General features: G+C 38.0%; 1 protein-coding gene and 2 long non-coding RNA genes across 3 annotated transcripts; 1 reads left to right on the forward strand and 2 right to left on the reverse strand.

Moving 5' to 3' along the window:
• Window positions 1-529: 529 nt before the first annotated feature.
• Window positions 530-18,244, reverse strand: LOC103517483 (O-phosphoseryl-tRNA(Sec) selenium transferase). The gene is made up of 7 exons (XM_026829565.1): window positions 18,029-18,244; window positions 17,688-17,842; window positions 17,289-17,407; window positions 16,632-16,790; window positions 2,492-2,756; window positions 1,367-1,488; window positions 530-609 (listed from the first exon to the last, which is right to left on the reverse strand). Exons 1-7 carry the CDS (start codon window positions 18,140-18,142, stop codon window positions 530-532), a joined length of 1,014 nt encoding a protein of 337 aa, XP_026685366.1. The 5' UTR covers window positions 18,143-18,244.
• Window positions 10,856-13,594, forward strand: LOC113470836. Its single transcript, XR_003393746.1, has 2 exons — window positions 10,856-11,394; window positions 13,183-13,594. It is a non-coding gene; the product is annotated as an uncharacterized LOC113470836 (long non-coding RNA).
• LOC113470835 lies at window positions 13,870-14,401 on the reverse strand. The gene is made up of 2 exons (XR_003393745.1): window positions 14,173-14,401; window positions 13,870-13,904 (listed from the first exon to the last, which is right to left on the reverse strand). It is a non-coding gene; the product is annotated as an uncharacterized LOC113470835 (long non-coding RNA).
• Window positions 18,245-18,352: the final 108 nt, after the last annotated feature.

Raw genomic sequence — 18,352 nt, forward strand, 5'->3', positions numbered from 1 at the left:
CGGGTTATTTCCTGGTTATTGTGTAAGTACTGTATCTTTTCTCGCCCATCTGATGAGGGACATACTAAGTACGTACGGGATGGGAGCATATTAATGGATGGGCATGCTACGACATAACGCACTTACAGAAAGTCCAGGTTCAATGCCCATCATCGGGAAAAAATTGCGTTAGTAAGTTCGTATTGCGATTGCTAATTTTTCAACGGGTTATTTTCTGGTCATTGTGTACTGTATCTTTTCTCGCCCATCTGATGAGGGACATACTAAGTACGTACGGGATGGGAGCATATTAATGGATGGGCATGCTACGACACAGACCTGTGAAGTCCAATGTAGCAGAATTGCTACGAAATAATAATAATAAAAAAAAAAGAAATGAAACACCCACGTTTTTTAATTGCCTATTTGCTCACCTTCAAACTTGTAGCCACATACTTCCCGATTCTCCATGGAAGTAATAACTCGAGCACCTGACACTGATCTTAGAAATAACAAAAAAAGAAATGAAACACTAACGTTTTTTAATTGCCTATTTGCTCTGCTCACCTTCAAACTTGTAGCCACATACTTCCCGATTCTCCATGGAAGTAATAACTCGAGCACCTGACACTGATCTTAGAAATAACATTGAGCCTAGCATTGAAATTCTCTTGGGATCCCCACAGTTCCCCAGGGAAGATAAAGGGAGTTGCAATTGGGAAAATATTATTAATAAAAGGTCGATTCCTACGTAAAAAATTGTCAAAAATCCAAATCTGAAGTTAAAACTCGGAAAAGGTAACTTTTAGGTCGAAAATTTAATTTTTAATTGCCGTTCTAATGAAAAAGTTCGAAGAGTTGTGACGTCAGATATCACGTCAAAATGCGCAGAAACGAAGCGGGAGTCATGAATTCTGACGTCATCGCCTACGGGAGCGTATGCCGTGACGTCAAAGTTTACGATTTACCGGTATTTTTTAAATCGATTTATCTCGAAATTTAGAAGAGTCGTAGAAGAAAAAGAAAAATTCCGTTGGTCCTCATTTTTCCTGCTCTATGACTTTGAAACATCACCCAAGTATGCATCGTAGAAGAAAAAGAAAAATTCCGTTGGTCCTCATTTTTCCTGCTCTATGACTTTGAAACATCACCCAAGTAAGCTTCCGTTAGTCCTTATTTTTCCTGCTCTATGACTTTGAAACATCACCCAAGTAAGCGCAACTGATCTATTTTCCAATCTTTGGTGATATAGGCTCCTGCTCTATGACTTTGAAACATCACTTAAGTAAGCGCAACTGATCTATTCGCAAAGTTGCAAGTTTTGAGCTGGCTTCAATTTTAGGCCCAACTTCAGAACAAGAATAAGAGTTACATGAGTAAAATTTACCTGGATAGTTTTTAGCTATCTTCTCGAGCAATGATTTATCAAAGCCAGATATAATGGAGCCGCCTACAGGTACCAGGAAGTTCTTGTCCGTACTTTGTACAAAACAGTCCACTCTGCCTTTCCTGCAAAGAAGAAAAATCATGTTTTTACTATTAGTTCAGTAAATTAGTTGCCAAGTTACAACTAAATCAGACTATCCGATCTGGAGAAACGGACAAAATAAAGGAAAATTTGTTTTAAAACTCGTTCGTTTAGTGAAAATAAACTAAGGAAATTTTAGCGCCACGGGTATTGATCGAAATACCTACTCGAAATTTTCCAAGATTTTTACCAAGATTAAAATATTAAAAAGTTAGAACTTTCAAGAGTACACACAAAACTTGGTAAAACAAATTAAAATCAATAGGGGAAAGGAAAAACAGATCGCTTTTTTTTTTTTTTTTTTTTTTTTAAAAGTTACAACAAAATCAGACTATCCGATCGGAAATTGTGGAGAAACGGACAAAATAAAGGAAAATTTGTTTTAAAGCTTGTTCGTTTAGTGAAAATAAACCAAGGAAATTTTAGCGCCACAGGCGATCTTGGGTATTGATCGAAATACTCGAAAATTTCCAAGATTTTTACCAAGATTAAAATATTAAAAAGCTAGAACTTTCAAGGGTACACACAACACTTGGAAAAACAAATTAAAATCAATAGGGGAAAATGAAAACAGATAGCTTTTTTTTTTAAGCGATCTGTTTTCATTTTCCCCTATTGACAAGATTAAAAGTAAAAAAGAAATCCACCCAGACTTTTTTCAGATCTGTCCTAAGAAATCCTGATAAATAACAACCCTATATTACCCAGCAGCTTCCTGTATCAACTTCATGCGTCTTGTACTCTGCAGACCGTATGCATTGTGTTGATACTCACCTAGCAGCTTCCTGTATCAACTTCATGAGTCTTGTACTCTGCAGACCGTATGCATTGTGTTGATACTCACCTAGCAGCTTCCTGTATCAACTTCATGAGTCTTGTACTCTGCAGACCGTATGCATTGTGTTGATACTCACCTAGCAGCTTCCTGTATCAACTTCATGCGTCTTGTACTCTGCAGACCGTATGCATTGTGTTGATACTCACCTAGCAGCTTCCTGTATCAACTTCATGAGTCTTGTACTCTGCAGACCGTATGCATTGTTGATGACGTGAGGTATATTGTATCGTTGACACAGGGCGGCTATAGGGTCCAGATTGTCAGCTACCCGGGGAGCAAAGCACGATGTGGTGGTGAGAACGCATACAATGTTGTCGGAGCCCAGGGTTGCCATCTGAGACTCGAGAGATACTAGGTCTGTACGGAGCTCATCCCCGGACATCAGAGTCTCGATCACAATAGGGTGAAGGCCTGGGGGGGAATAAGTAGAAACATTGAATGAGGGTCATTTTTTGAAACTGAGAAAAACATCTTTTTAGGGTCAAAATTCAGTTTGGAATTGTTGTACTCATAAAAGTTAAGACTGAGAAAAACATCTTATTAGGGTCAAAATTCAGTTTTGAATTGTTGTACTAGGTAATAAAAGTTAACCAGTCGTGAGTCATATATCGAAAGTTGACAAACATTACCACTATTCTTTAGACTGATTCATTTATAATAAATGCATATGAACATCAAAGAAGATTCTAAACTTCCATCCTAATTGAGCGGTAGGTATAAAAAGAGACTTCTTACACTAGAGTCGCGCGACTTAGGCCTCCTAGAGTGTGAGAGGTCTGTATCATTATCATGTTGTCTAGAAGATGTAGAAATAATATCTAGGTATACCTATTGAGTAAATTTTTGACTTTAAGCCGGGTTTTCCGTACTGTCCATAGGTGATACACTGAAAAATGCATATGTTTCACCTATGGACACTATGTGGCACTATGTGGCCATAGGTGAAACAATGCTATTTTTCAGTGTATCACCTATGGTCACTTGTATTATCTCGACTTCTACAAGAAATACGTTCATTATCATAGGTTTGGAGTTTCAGGCCGTGTCGCGCAGTGCGGCAGGACTTATTCTTATTTACCTGCGGTGATAATGGACTTGAAGCAGGCCTTCTGATCAATGCGAGACCAAAGTACAAACTTGGCCCCCGGTCTGTCCTGCTTAATCGTCAACATACACAACACCAGAGACATGCCTGTTGCCATGGGAACCAGGAAACAGCCTGCTGAGTTGTTTACACCTGGAGAAAATTATAAACAACATGTTTTAGAATGAAGAATCAGGTTGAGGTTAATTGGTTATACTTAGGCTGACCATACGTCCCGCTTTCGGCGGGACAGTCCCGCTTTGGAGCCTCTGGTCCCGCTGTCCCGAGAAATCCTCTGGGGACGCTAAAATGTCCCGCTTTCGCCCAAAGTCCCGATATTGTCCCGCTTTAGCTGGTCCGAACCTAATAAGAGCTCGGGAAAAAAAACCATTTTACGATTCCAATATTGTACAATATTAGGTACCTATGTACCTATCAAAATATTTGAAAATAAAATGTAGGTAGGTATATTGATTGTGTAGTGCAGAGGCAGGTAGTTTATACCCACATGTTTGTACCTCACCCCCCCCCCCCCCCCCCAAAAAGGACATAGGGTTAGGCTAAAAATAGAAAAAAAAAGGAAAGTAAAATTGATTGTTTTTGTTTATTTTTCCTCTTCTTCAAACCTAGCCCTGTGTATAACAACCATCCCAAAGTGATTTTCAGATGTTTTTTAAAGGCATTGGTATGAGAGAAATATTTCATGACTTTTTCTTTAATTTCCCAAGATGGCTGCCTTAAATTTTTAAATGAGATATTATTCCAAAGGTAAAAAGTACCCATTCAAAATATGGATTCCCAAAGAAAAAAAAACTCCTGAGAATTTGAATTCGTAACTTTATTTCATGGGGAGTATAAAATCATCTTCTTACAACACCCCAAACAGTTTTGGTTGTATGCAATCTGTAAAAATTCTGCAGAGCCTTGAGTATAAAATGTCTATTTAAACTCATAAAAAGGATGTTATTGAAAGGTACACACTTACCCATAACTCGTATTGTGTCTAACAACAGAGCATTGGCTAATTTAATGAGCAAACTAGAACCGGCTGCCTTGGGATAAATTAAATAAAACAAGTAATTTAATTCAAGTAGATTAATTGAGGAGAACTTTATTCTAAACAGATAAGGTTTGTTCTCGGAATGGCTGGCATTCTCCTATCCTGTCCTCAACTCTTCCATTTCGGGACGATAAGACCTCTGTTGTTACAATTCCCTCTACCAATCTTCGATTTCGGGACGATAAGACCTCTGTTGTTACAATTCCCGATAAAATAAGTAATTTAATTCAAGTAGATTAATTCAGGAGATGTCGGCTCCAATAACACACACACACACACACCGGTGGTAAATATGATGGTTTTTCCCTTTCTTACCTATAGAAATGGGACTGTTTTTGTTCTTACCTATTGAAATGGGATTGTTTTTGTTCTTACCTATTGAAATGGGATTGTTTTTGGTTTCGAGGAGTCGCTCCCCACCCATCCTGCAATTAAGAATGAACAGTTGTCAAGTAAGAAAAGTTATTTACAAAAAAAAAAAATGCATTTCCTTTTCCATATAGGTATGCAGATTTAAATGTCACTAAAATGCCTGAATGCTAACAAATAAAAGGATGCCTCTCACTTGTCTTGTTTTTCTTTTACTGCACCTTTTCCCAATTTTATTTGAGATTGGCATTAAGTACCCCCCTTTATTCTAATGCCTTCTCTCTTCTCCATCTATTCTCTATCAAGTCTTCTTCAACCTTCTTTTTCCATCTCAGTTTTGGTCTCCCTCTCTTTCTCTTCCTCTGTATGACAAGTATCTCATCTTTTACACGTGTAACTTTCATCTCTCCTAAACTCAAAGTTTGTCTACAGTCTTCCAAAGCTTCTTTGTGTACACTTACCGAAAATGGCGTCTTGCAACCAAGGCTGAAGCAAATCGGGACTCTCGTTCTCCGACACCAGAATTACCCGGGAAGTTATTTGAGTCCATCTGGGAGAGATCATTGAGGAACAACTCAATGACTGAGTCATCCCAACCTTCCTCTGGCCATTTTTTCTGTAAAGGAAAACATTGACAGATATTTTGATGTGGTACACATGATCATGGCTTTTTTAATACCCTTTGAATTATTTGATAATAGCTAAAAAAAAAAAAATCAATGGGCTACAGTTGGGAGGAAAGAAAGAAACTATCATACTTACATGCTCAATAAGTGTGCGTATTAGATTCTCCCGAGTTCTCTTGGAGGCAGCGGCTTGCTGCAGGTATGTGGCTGGAATGAGCCTCTCGGCAAGTGTAAAACTCTGTGTGTTCATTTTTCTAAGGCAGGATTGAATACCCTTTGAATTATTTGATAATAGCTATATATAAAAAAAAACAACAATCAATGGGCTACAGTTGGCAGGAAAGAAAGAAACTATCATACTTACATGCTCAATAAGTGTGCGTATTAGATTCTCCCGAGTTCTCTTAGAGGCAGCGGCTTGCTGCAGGTATGTGGCTGGAATGAGCCTCTCGGCAAGTGTAAAACTCTGTGTGTTCATTTTTCTAAGGCAGGATTATCACGTTGATATTTGGAACATCTAGACTGTAGGGATGTGCTAGATCTGGGGCTCAGTGGTGTCGCGTTAGTGAGTTGCTACTTACGCAGCGAGTCCTTGCTACTGGCTAGCGATGTCGAGGCACTACTCCCCTCACCCCCGGCACTGCTACCCTCTCCATTCACAGAGCGTCCAGACCGCGCGGATCGTCCAGAAGAAGGCGGTAGATCGTCAAGTGAGGTGGGTGTGGGTGGGGCGGACTTGCCCTTGATCTTAGCCAAGGCCTTGTCCAGACGGTAGGTGAAATGGTCCACGTCTGACTTGCGTACACCTATGGCGGCCGCTGCTGTGATGTAGGGGAAGGGATAGTTGGCGTGGTGGGCACCCCAGCCTGGAGAGAGAGGAGAGAGACATTGGAATTAGTTAGAAGGGACACGGCTAGTCCAGTGGTAACAAGCTTGCAGTTTGCCAAGTGGTAACGCGCTTACTTGCTGGGAATTGCCCACCATGAAATATGTACAAGTACACTGAATAAATACAATGTAGTATTGGTACTTAAAATAAAGCTTCAAAAGGCCATCCCTCCTATTTGACTCACCTTCAAACTTGTAGCCACATACTTCCCGATTCTCCATGGAAGTAATGACACGAGCACCTGACACTGATCTTAGAAATAACATTGAGCCTAGCATTGAAATTCTCTTGGGATCCCCACAGTTCCCCAGGGAAGATAAAGAGTATCTGGAAATTGAAAAGGGGGAATGGTTAGTCCAGTGGTAAGGTACTTGCTTGCCATGCAAAAGATCTTAGACTTGATGCACACCACTATGACTGAGTCATCCCAACCTTCCTCTGGCCATTTTTTCTGTAAAGGAAAACATTGACAGATATTTTGATGTGATACACATGATCATGGCTTTTTGAATACCTACCCTTTGAATTATTTGATAATAGCCAAGAAAAAAAAAGAAGAAGAAGAAGAAGAAGAAAAAACAATCAATGGGCAGAATGGGCTACAGTTGGCAGGAAAGAAAGAAACTATCATACTTACATGCTCAAAACAATCAATGGGCAGAATGGGCTACAGTTGGCAGGAAAGAAAGAAACTATCATACTTACATGCTCAATAAGTGTGCGTATTAGATTCTCCCGAGTTCTCTTAGAGGCAGCGGCTTGCTGCAGGTATGTGGCTGGAATGAGCCTCTCGGCAAGTGTAAAACTCTGTGTGTTCATTTTTCTAAGGCAGGATTTCTTTGCTACAAGAAGGGCAATGATGTACAATTTCTTCCAAACACTTTCTCTTCAAGTAAAATGGACGTTAAACAGTGAATAACATTCTATCTGGAAATTGAAAAGGGGGAATGGTTAGTCCAGTGGTAAGGTACTTGCTTGCCATGCAAAAGATCTTAGACTTGATGCACACCACTGAAAAAAAAAAAAAAATACATTTATTTTGACTTTTGATTGCAAATATTTCAAGCACCAGAAAGTAACTCTTTTTTTATAAATATTAATAACAAAAAAAGAGTTACTTTCTGGTGCTTTTGTGTTAAGCCAGTGGCTAAATTGGAAGTATTGAATGTCTTCTTCATTGTGAAAGTACTTTTAGTTATGTACCAGGCTTTTTTACTTCATTTGTTGAAGAGTTGGAAAGGGTTGCAAGTTGCAACACAGTTTGTACACATTTGGAGATAGCCAGATGGGTGTGATAAGGTGGTTAAGTTTTAGTGTAGATACACAAATAAAAACAGGAGGCCGCAGCTTGCTGCAGGTATGTGGCTGGAATGAGCCTCTCAGCAAGTGTAAAACTCTGTGTGTTCATTTTTCTAAGGCAGGATTTCTTTGCTACAAGAAGGGCAATGATGTACAATTTCTTCCAAACACTTTCTCTTCAAGTAAAATGGACGTTAAACAGTGAATAACATTCTATCTGGAAATTGAAAAGGGGGAATGGTTAGTCCAGTGGTAAGGTACTTGCTTGCCATGCAAAAGATCTTAGACTTGATGCACACCACTGAAAAAAAAAAATACATTTGACTTTTGATTGCAAATATTTCCAGGGTTACTTTCTGGTGCTTTTGTGTTAAGCCAGTGGCTAAATGGGAAGTATTGAATGTCTTCTTCATTGTGAAAGTACTTTTAGTTAATTTGACTTTTGAATGCAAATATTTCAAGGGTTACTTTCTGGTGCTTTTGTGTTAAGCCAGTGGCTAAATGGGAAGTATTGAATGTCTTCTTCATTGTGAAAGTACTTTTAGTTATGTACCTACCAGGCTTTTTTACTTCATTTGTTGAAGAGTTGGAAAGGGTTGCAACACAGTTTGTACACATTTGGAAATAGCCAGATGGGTGTGATAAGGTGCTTAAGTTTTAGTGTAGATACACAAATAAAAACAGGCCAAGGCTCTGTTTAACAAGGCTACTTCAGACAAGGGTGGATTTTTTTTTTCATAGCAAAGGTAACTATTCAAAAAATAATGGTAACAGAGATTCACAACCCATTGAAAATAAAAGTAGGCCTAAGTCTCTTGGAGAATATCCAATAAATGCTAAGTTTGTTATTTGTGTAAATAATTGGTTTCATAATGACTAACAAAAAGGACATGGAATGTTGTTCTCTTATCAAAAGAACTGGATGAGTGACAGCTACCTAGCTCAGCTTACTATTGATTAGTCATTTGTCTGCAGAATGAAATGCAAACAGGCAAATGTCAGAAATCCTTTTGCCAACAAGATAATGTTTTCTTCAAATAGAATACTTACACACACATAAAATAAGAAAAAAAACTGGCACAAAAAGTAAAACTTGGAAAAGTCTTGCAGTCTCTTCCTCTGTATGACAAGTATCTCATCTTTTACACCCATGTAACTTTCATCTCTCCTATAGGTACTCAAAGTTTGTCTAGTCTTCCAAAGCTTCCTTGTGTACACTTACCGGAAATGGCGTCTTGCAACCAAGGCTGAAGCAAAGCGGGACTCTCGTTCTCCGACACCAGAATTACCCGGGAAGTTATTTGAGTCCATCTGGGAGAGATCATTGAGGAACAACTCTATGACTGGTTAGGCTAAAAATAGAAAAATAAGGAAAGTAAAATATTGATTATTTTTGTTCATTTTTCCTCTTTTTCAAACCGAGCCCTGTGTATAACGACCATCCCAAAGTGATTTTCAGATGTTTTTTGAAAGCATTGGCATGAGAGAAATATTTCATGACTTTTTTTATTATTATTTCCCAAGATGGCTGCCTCAAACTTTTAAATGAGATATTATTCCAAAGGTAAAAAGTACCCATTCAAAATATGGATTCTCAAAGAAAAAAAAAAAACTCCTGAGAATTTGAATTTGTAACTTTATTTAATGGGGAGTATAAAATCATCTCCTTACAACACCCCAATCAGTTTTGGTTGTATGCAATCTGTAAAAATTCTGCAGAGCCTTGAGTATAAAATGTCTATTTAAAATCATAAAAAGGATGTTATTAAAAGGTACACACTTACCCATAACTCGTATTGTGTCTAACAACAGAGCATTGGCTAATTTAATGAGCAAACTAGAACCGGCTGCCTTGGGCTGTACCTCCCCTATATCCCCTGATCTGCCAATCCCATGGCCCATCCTGCAATTGGGAGTGAACAACATTTCAGTTATTATATTATTTACTTAAAATGAATTTTTAGTTTGTGTTCATACAGTGAATTACTAACACATCCTCTCTTCCCCATCCCTTCTCTCTCAAATTTTCTTCAACCTTCTTTATCCACCTCAGTTTTGGTCTCCCTCTCTGTCTCTTCCTCTGTATGACGAGTATCTCATCTTTTACACCCATGTATAACTTTCATCTCTCCTATACTCAAAGTTTATCTACAGTCTTCCAAAGCTTCCTTGTGTACACTTACCGGAAATGGCGTCTTGCAACCAAGGCTGAAGCAAACCGGGACTCTCGTTCTCCGACACCAGAATTACCCGGGAAGTTATTTGAGTCCATCTGGGAGAGATCATTGAGGAACAACTCTATGACTGCATGTTCATTCTCGGAACAGCTGGCTTTCTCCTATCCTGTCTTCCTTCTCTCTTCGATTTCGGGACGATAAGACTATAGAAGTTACAGTTCCCTCTGTCAATCCTCTTTTTTTATATAAAAAAAAAGAAATGTAGGTGGTAGAGTGGACCACAGGTATTTTGTTGTTGATTAGAAAATTTTAAACTGAAACAGTGCACAGTTTGTACACATTTGGAGATAGCCAGATGGGTGTGATAAGGTGGTTAAGTTTTAGTGTAGATACACAAATAAAAACAGGGCAAGGCTCTGTTTAACAAGGCTACTTCGGACAAGGGTGGATTTTTTTTTCATAGCAAAGGTAACTATTCAAAAAATAATGGGACAGAGATTCACAACCCATTGAAAATAAAAGTAAGTCTAAGTCTCTTGGAGAATATCCAATAAATGCTAAGTTTGTTATTTGTGTAAATAATTGGTTTCGTAATGACTAACGAAAAGGACATGGAATGTTGTTCTCTTATCAAAAGAACTGGATGAGTGACAGCTACCTAGCTCAGCTCACTATTGATTATTCATTTGTCTGCAGAATGAAATGGAAACAGGCAAATGTCAGAAATCCTTTTGCCAACAAGATATAATGTTTTCTTCAAATAGAATACTTACACACACATAAAATAAGAAAAAAAACTGGCACAAAAAGTAAAACTTGGAAAAGTCTTGCATAAAAAATATTGGCCCCTCGTTATTTTTGGGAGTATTGTTCCCGAGCTCTATTAGGAGGACCAACATTTCAGGAAGAATTGAGTGAAACTCAAAATGAAAACCTGCAATAAACTTTTTTCTTTCTTTACAATCACAAAGTTATCCAAATCCATTTTATGTTTCTTCTTATTTACAGGTGTTCAAAAGACATGGTTTGGAGCCAATAAATCCTCTTGGTGAAAAGTTTGATCCAAACTTCCATGAAGCCCTATTTGAACAAGAAGTTGAAGGCAAAGAAGCAAACACAGTTGTAGTGGTGTCCAAAATAGGGTACAAACTGTACAATCGGGTCATACGACCAGCACTGGTAGGGATATCCAAGTCTTAAGTTATTGTGAACACTGAACAGTTGTATATGATTATATTGGGAAATGAGGTCCAGGCTTGCATTCCACAAGAAATATTGCAGTTTGCAAGTTATAAAACACATTGTATAACCATTTGTAATAGTTACTGTGTTTCAAAATTTTGCAAAATGTAAAGTACAAAGTTGGTTTCAGGAATGCTGCTCTGCACACTATTTAGGGCACCCTGTGATTCTACAGAATATCTCACGACTGCTGATGCTAAGCTAATGTAAGGTGCTCTTGCTGAAGCTTGGATTAAAAGACTGGGGTCTACAATCACAAGTTGCCCCTGAGCATGGTTGGAGACTGCGCCCGAGCATTCTCAGGTGTACACTGTACAAAACATGTGACTGTATCATGGGGTTTTATACCTGTGGTTGATGTACTCCACTTCGCCAATCCGATTTTTCCATGTGGGCCTATCTGTGAGAAAATAGACTAAATAAAATTTATTTCTCCTTCTTATAGTAATAGAGTCTGTTTTTTTTTTTTTTTTTTTTTTTTAAAGGTTTTAAAGGGGGGAATGTAACTTCTATTGGTTTTTTCTCCCCGAATTTAAAGAGGTTTGACAGAGGGAACTTTAACTGCTATGGTCTTATCGTCCCGAAATCGAAGAGAGAAGGAAGACAGGATAGGAGAAAGCCAGCCGTTCCGAGAACGAACATTATCCCATCAGGATAAAATCAGGGACATCAGGGAATCGAACCCGTGGCCTAGCGCTTACAAGGCAGACGCACTACCAACTAAGCTAACTAGGCTGGCTGAGAGTGTTTACTTGATGCAAAAACAGAAGAAAAAACACGTTTTGGGAGATACTTTTGTACTTATACTTAGCATATACTTATATGAAAGTGAAATACATATTTCTTCTTATCTGGGTAATCTAAGAAAGTGAAACTTACATATGTACCTAGTTGCTAAACTAAAGTAATACAATGTAAAACATACACAATAACACATAGAAAGCTTAGAGAACTAGAATAATACACTTTTCCTTACTATACCAGAATTATAAAACTCATTTTAATGTAACAAAGTAACGATGATGTGTTACCATGGTTGGGGCCACGAACCAAGCCGGAACCAGACTCAAGTTCAACCCCCAGATCAGGCAGACCCCCCGGCTGATTACTAAGTCTCAGCCAAACAGTCCACCCAGTCCGGGAATCAAACCCAAGAAGGCCAGAACCCAGTCCGTAGTCCCAACCATTATTGACTGCACGACCCCCCATACTAAGAGACCAAAAAAAAAATATTGGCCCCTCGTTATTTTGGGGAGTATTGGCCCCTCGTTATTTTTGGGAGTATTGTTCCCTGAGCTCTATTAGGAGGACCAACATTTCAGGAAGAATTGAGTGAAACTCAAAATGAAAACCTGCAATAACCTTTTTTCTTTCTTTACAATCACGAAGTTATCCAAATCCATTTTATGTTTCTTCTTATTTACAGGTGTTCAAAAGACATGGTTTGGAGCCAATAAATCCTCTTGGTGAAAAGTTTGATCCAAACTTCCATGAAGCCCTATTCGAGCAAGAAGTTGAAGGCAAAGAAGCAAACACTGTTGTAGTGGTGTCCAAAATAGGGTACAAACTGTACAATCGGGTCATACGACCAGCACTGGTAGGGATATCCAAGTCTTAAGTTATTGTGAACACTGAACAGTTGTATATGATTATACTGGGAAACGAGGTCCAGGCTTGCATTCCACAAGAAATATTGCAGTTTGCAAGTTATAAAACACATTGTATAACCATTTGTAGTAGTTACTGTGTTTCAAAATTTTGCAAAATGTAAAGTACAAAGTTGGTTTCAGGAATGCTGCTCTGCACACTATTTAGGGCACCCTGTATCATTTTGTGACCCACCAAACACGGCTTTCAAAAACCTGTATTTTTTTTCTTTTTTAAGATTCAGTGTTTTTATTTCGCAGCATTGAAACAACTGCTACATTTACATTAGACGCATGTGGTCTGTGTCGTAGCATGCCCATCCCGTAGAGTACTCCAGTGTGGTCATCATACCTGACAGCATAGCAGTGATGGAGAGAATCTCATTGGAACAGTTATGAGGACAAGAGGCGATGAGTAGTTTGTGAGCATGGTTGGCATTCTCAGGTGTACAAAACATGTGACTGTATCATGGGGTTTTATACCTGTGGTTGATGTACTCCACTTCGCCAATCCAATTTTTCCATGTGGACCTATCTGTGAGAAAATAGACTAAAATTTATTTCTCCTTCTTATAGTAATAGAGTCTGTTTACTTGATGCAAAAACAGAAGAAAAAACACGTTTTGGGAGATACTTTTGTACTTAGCATATACTTATATGAAAGTGAAATACATATTTCTTCTTATCTGGGTAATCTAAGAAAGTGAAACTTACATAAATATGTACCTAGTTGCTAAACTAAAGTAATACAATGTAAAACATACACAATAACACATAGAAAGTTTAGAGAACTAGAATAATACACTTTTCCTTACTATACCAGAATTATAAAACTCATTTTAATGTAACAAAGTAACGATGATGTGTTACCGGAAAATTGACTAGAGCGCGCTGCCATTACCTACGTTATACGAGCAGGCAAAAATAGAACAATAAAAAGACTGTAATAGAGCTCTACCTACCTAGGTACTTATCTACTGTATAAAAGTTCAAAATATTTTAGTAGGTACGTAAAAGTAGGTACCGATTTTGTTCAAATGCAGGAATAGTAGTAGGACCCCAGAAGACCCGATAGAGACCAAAATTGGACAAACCATCCCCATATTTTTATGTGTTACCTGGATTTTTTTTCTGATTGTTTCTTGACTTTTATTTTCATCTTTTATTCTTACTTTGCTCTGGGCCTAAAACAACGGTCGGTAAAGCAGATAAAAGCTCTCATCTTCCAATAAGATCTTCCGCCGCTTTCGCGATCGGCCATTTGACCTGATGGTGTAGCATACACTCAGGTTTTTCATTTCATTATGCATATTTAGAAGACATTATTCGGTATCTTTACTCCCACAATTTTCTAATTTTCTACACGAAAGAAAAGTGATATTCTAGTAATTTTGACTTCATACCTGTCGTGTCATAATAATAGTGTAACCGCTACATTTGCTCTGGGCCTAAAACAACGGTCGGTAAAGCAGATAAAAGCTCTCATCTTCCAATAAGATCTTCCGCCGCTTTCGCGATCGGCCATTTGACCTGGTGTAGCATACACTCAGGTTTTTCATTTCATTATGCATATTTAGAAGACATTATTCGGTATCTTTACTCCTACAATTTTCAGAGAACATGTCTAATTTTCTACACGAAAGAAAAGTGATATTCTAGAAACTGTAACTGCTAAGGTCTTATCGTCCCGAAATGGAAGAGAGAAGGAAGACAGGATAGGAGAAAGCCAGCCGTTTCGAGAACGAACATTATCCCATCAGGATAAAATCCGCCCCGGGCGGGGGAATTGAACCCGCGGCTCAGCGCTTACAAGGCAGACGCACTTACCAACCAAGCTAACTAGGCTGGCTATTTTCTTTTTCTTTCTTTTTTTTTTTTTTAACAGTAGGTAGGTACTAATTGAAATTGAATCTCACGTCTCGTTCGTATAATACTTCGTAGTTATCTAATGCTAATAGGCCAAAACAGGCAAGCAAGGTTGGGTTTTCGTGTATAATACCTAGATGTAATCTTGCAATATAAAAGAGCTTCCTCCACAACTACCTGAACACAGCTACCCTATCTTCCGTAGTTATTAATATAGGTATACCTAGTACCTACGACGCGACGGTAGTTCAGCATTTTAAGTGTGTACCTACCTACCTACCATCAACCTAGGTACCTACTAAGGGGAATGTATCCACTATCCAAGTACCTATTTAAGTAAGTCACGAAAATTTCACCTACCTACAGTAAATGCCTACCTACAGCACAAAATTTTCTTAGCATTAGGTACCTACCTATTTATTGTTATATAATTATTATGGTCCGGACCGGATACTGTTGCATGATAGGAAGGTATTAAAAATAGGTACCTACTGGTAATAAAGAATGGGTAAAATGTAAATAGGTATACCTACTTTCGATACTGCGGCAAAATGAGATGAATCCGGAAACCGGAAAGAAAGTACCTAACTATGAAATAAATTTGTAACTTCCAACTGGATGGACGATGGACTATTAGGTAGGTACTTATTTTTTGTCGATTTTCCGTTTGTGATATCGGTACAAATGAACGAGAGCCTTTTTTTTCGTAGCGCACATACGCATTCACGTATACCTACCTACGATGCGACGGTAGTTCAGCAATAAGTGTGTACCTACCTACCATCAACCTAGGTACCAAGGGGAATGTATCCAAGTACCTATTTAAGTAAGTCACGAAAATTTCACCTACAGTAACTAAATGCCTACAGCACAAAATTTTCTTAGCATTAGGTACCTACCTATTTATTGTTATATAATTATTATGGTCCGGACCGGATACTGTTGCATGTTGCATGATAGGAAGGTATTAAAAATACTGATGGTACCTATAAAAAAGAATGGGTAAAATATAATTATGTAAATAGGTACATATACCTATTGTACTTTCGATACTGCGGCAAAATGAGATGAATCCGGAAACGGGAAAGAAAGTAGTTACTATGAAATAAATTTGTAACTTCCAACTGGATGGACTAGGTATTACTTATTTTTTGTCGATTTTCCGTTTGTGATATCGGTACAAATGAACGAGAGCCTTTTTTTTCGTAGCGCACATACGCATTCACGTAATCTACAGATAATGTTGCTCGCTTCACAGCAGTGCGTAAGGTAGAAAACGTGACCGTGATATGGATTTGTAAACAAAAGCTTTCTGACGAAATATCATGGAGGTATGATCATACCTCCATGCGAAATATTTTATGAATGAGATTTTTTGCTTTTTTGATAAATCAAAATCAGTGATAAGATTAAGATAAACTGATAACAGGGGATTTTAACAGCTAAATATATTTATCTGTGAAAATACCGGTACTAAAAAGTAAAACGTGACCGTGATATGGATTTGTAAACAAAAGTTTTCTGACGAAATATTTTATGAATGAGATTTTTCTGCTTTTTTGATAAATCAGTGATAAGATTAAGATAAACTGATAACAGGGTATTTTAACAGCTAAATATATTTATCTGTGAAGTGTGAAAATACCGGTACTAAAAAGTACACCTCCAAGTTGTGTGTATAGTGAAAGAATTATATTTTCATCAGGATGTCAAGAATTCCAGCATGTATTAGGCTAGGGAAAGCTGTGTTTAACCACTCCATTTATTTAAATAGATTGCCACTGAGGTAAGTTTAGAATCAATAGATTAGTACATCTCTTTAGAGCTTTAGACTGATTCATTTATAAATTCATATGAAGATCTAGATTCTAAACTTCCATCCCATTTGAGCGGTAAGTATAAAAAGAGACTTCTTACACTAGAGTCGCGCGACTTGGGCCTCCTAGAGTGTGACAGGTCTGTATCATTATCATAGGTTTGGAGTTTCAGGCCGTGTCGCGCGGTGCGGCAGGACTTATTCTTATTTACCTGCGGTGATAATGGACTTGAAGCAGGCCTTCTGATCAATGCGAGACCAAAGTACAAACTTGGCCCCCGGTCTGTCCTGCTTAATCGTCAACATACACAACACCAGAGACATGCCTGTTGCCATGGGAACCAGGAAACAGCCTGCTGAGTTGTTTACACCTGGAGAAAATTATAAACAACATGTTTTAGAATGAAGAATCAGGTTGAGGTTAATTGGTTATACATAGGGTTAGGCTAAAAATAGAAAAAAAAAGGAAAGTAAAATTGATTGTTTTTGTTTATTTTTCCTCTTCTTCAAACCTAGCCCTGTGTATAACGACCATCCCAAAGTGATTTTCAGATGTTTGTTGAAGGCATTGGCATGAGAGAAATATTTCATGACTTTTTTTTTAATTTCCCAAGGTGGCTGCCTCAAACTTTTAAATGAGATATTATTCCAAAAGTAAAAAGTACCCATTCAAAATATGGATTTCCAAAGAAAAAAACTCCTGAGAATTTGAATTTGTAACTTTATTTAATGGAGAGTATAAAATCATCTCCTTACAACACCCCAAACAGTTTTGGTTGTATGCAATCTGTAAAAATTCTGCAGAGTCTTGAGTATAAAATGTCTATTTAAAATCATAAAAAGGATGTTATTGAAAGGTACACACTTACCCATAACTCGTATTGTGTCTAACAACAGAGCATTGGCTAATTTAATGAGCAAACTAGAACCGGCTGCCTTGGGCTGTACCTCCCCTATATCCCCTGATCTGCCAATCCCATGGCCCATCCTGCAATTGGGAGTGAACAACATTTCAGTTATTATATTATTTACTTAAAATGAATTTTTAGTTTGTGTTCATACAGTGAATTACTAACACATCCTCTCTTCCCCATCCCTTCTCTCTCAAATTTTCTTCAACCTTCTTTATCCACCTCAGTTTTGGTCTCCCTCTCTGTCTCTTCCTCTGTATGACGAGTATCTCATCTTTTACACCCATGTATAACTTTCATCTCTCCTATACTCAAAGTTTATCTACAGTCTTCCAAAGCTTCCTTGTGTACACTTACCGGAAATGGCGTCTTGCAACCAAGGCTGAAGCAAACCGGGACTCTCGTTCTCCGACACCAGAATTACCCGGGAAGTTATTTGAGTCCATCTGGGAGAGATCATTGAGGAACAACTCTATGACTGAGTCATCCCAACCTTCCTCTGGCCATTTTTTCTGTAAAGGAAAACATTGACAGATATTTTGATGTGATACACATGATCATGGCTTTTTGAATACCTACCCTTTGAATTATTTGATAATAGCCAAGAAAAAAAAAGAAGAAGAAGAAGAAGAAGAAAAAACAATCAATGGGCAGAATGGGCTACAGTTGGCAGGAAAGAAAGAAACTATCATACTTACATGCTCAATAAGTGTGCGTATTAGATTCTCCCGAGTTCTCTTGGAGGCCGCAGCTTGCTGCAGGTATGTGGCTGGAATGAGCCTCTCAGCAAGTGTAAAACTCTGTGTGTTCATTTTTCTAAGGCAGGATTTCTTTGCTACAAGAAGGGCAATGATGTACAATTTCTTCCAAACACTTTCTCTTCAAGTAAAATGGACGTTAAACAGTGAATAACATTCTAAGTATCTGGAAATTGAAAAGGGGGAATGGTTAGTCCAGTGGTAAGGTACTTGCTTGCCATGCAAAAGATCTTAGACTTGATGCACACCACTGAAAAAAAAAAA

Source organism: Diaphorina citri, unplaced genomic scaffold (genome assembly GCF_000475195.1).
Source record: "Diaphorina citri unplaced genomic scaffold, Diaci psyllid genome assembly version 1.1 scaffold1863, whole genome shotgun sequence".
Taxonomy (NCBI): Eukaryota; Metazoa; Arthropoda; class Insecta; order Hemiptera; family Psyllidae; genus Diaphorina; species Diaphorina citri.

Excerpts from the sequence above, each read along its gene's own strand:
- LOC103517483 (XM_026829565.1), bottom strand. The coding sequence starts at position 18,142 with ATGAACACACAGAGTTTTACACTTGCTGAGAGGCTCATTCCAGCCACA. Across the intron at positions 2,757-16,631 it reads CAAGTCCATTATCACCGCAG|GCCTTCACCCTATTGTGATC; the intron begins GTAAATAAGAAT and ends ATTCCCCCCCAG. Across the intron at positions 610-1,366 it reads GATAGCTAAAAACTATCCAG|TGTCAGGTGCTCGAGTTATT; the intron begins GTAAATTTTACT and ends TTCTAAGATCAG.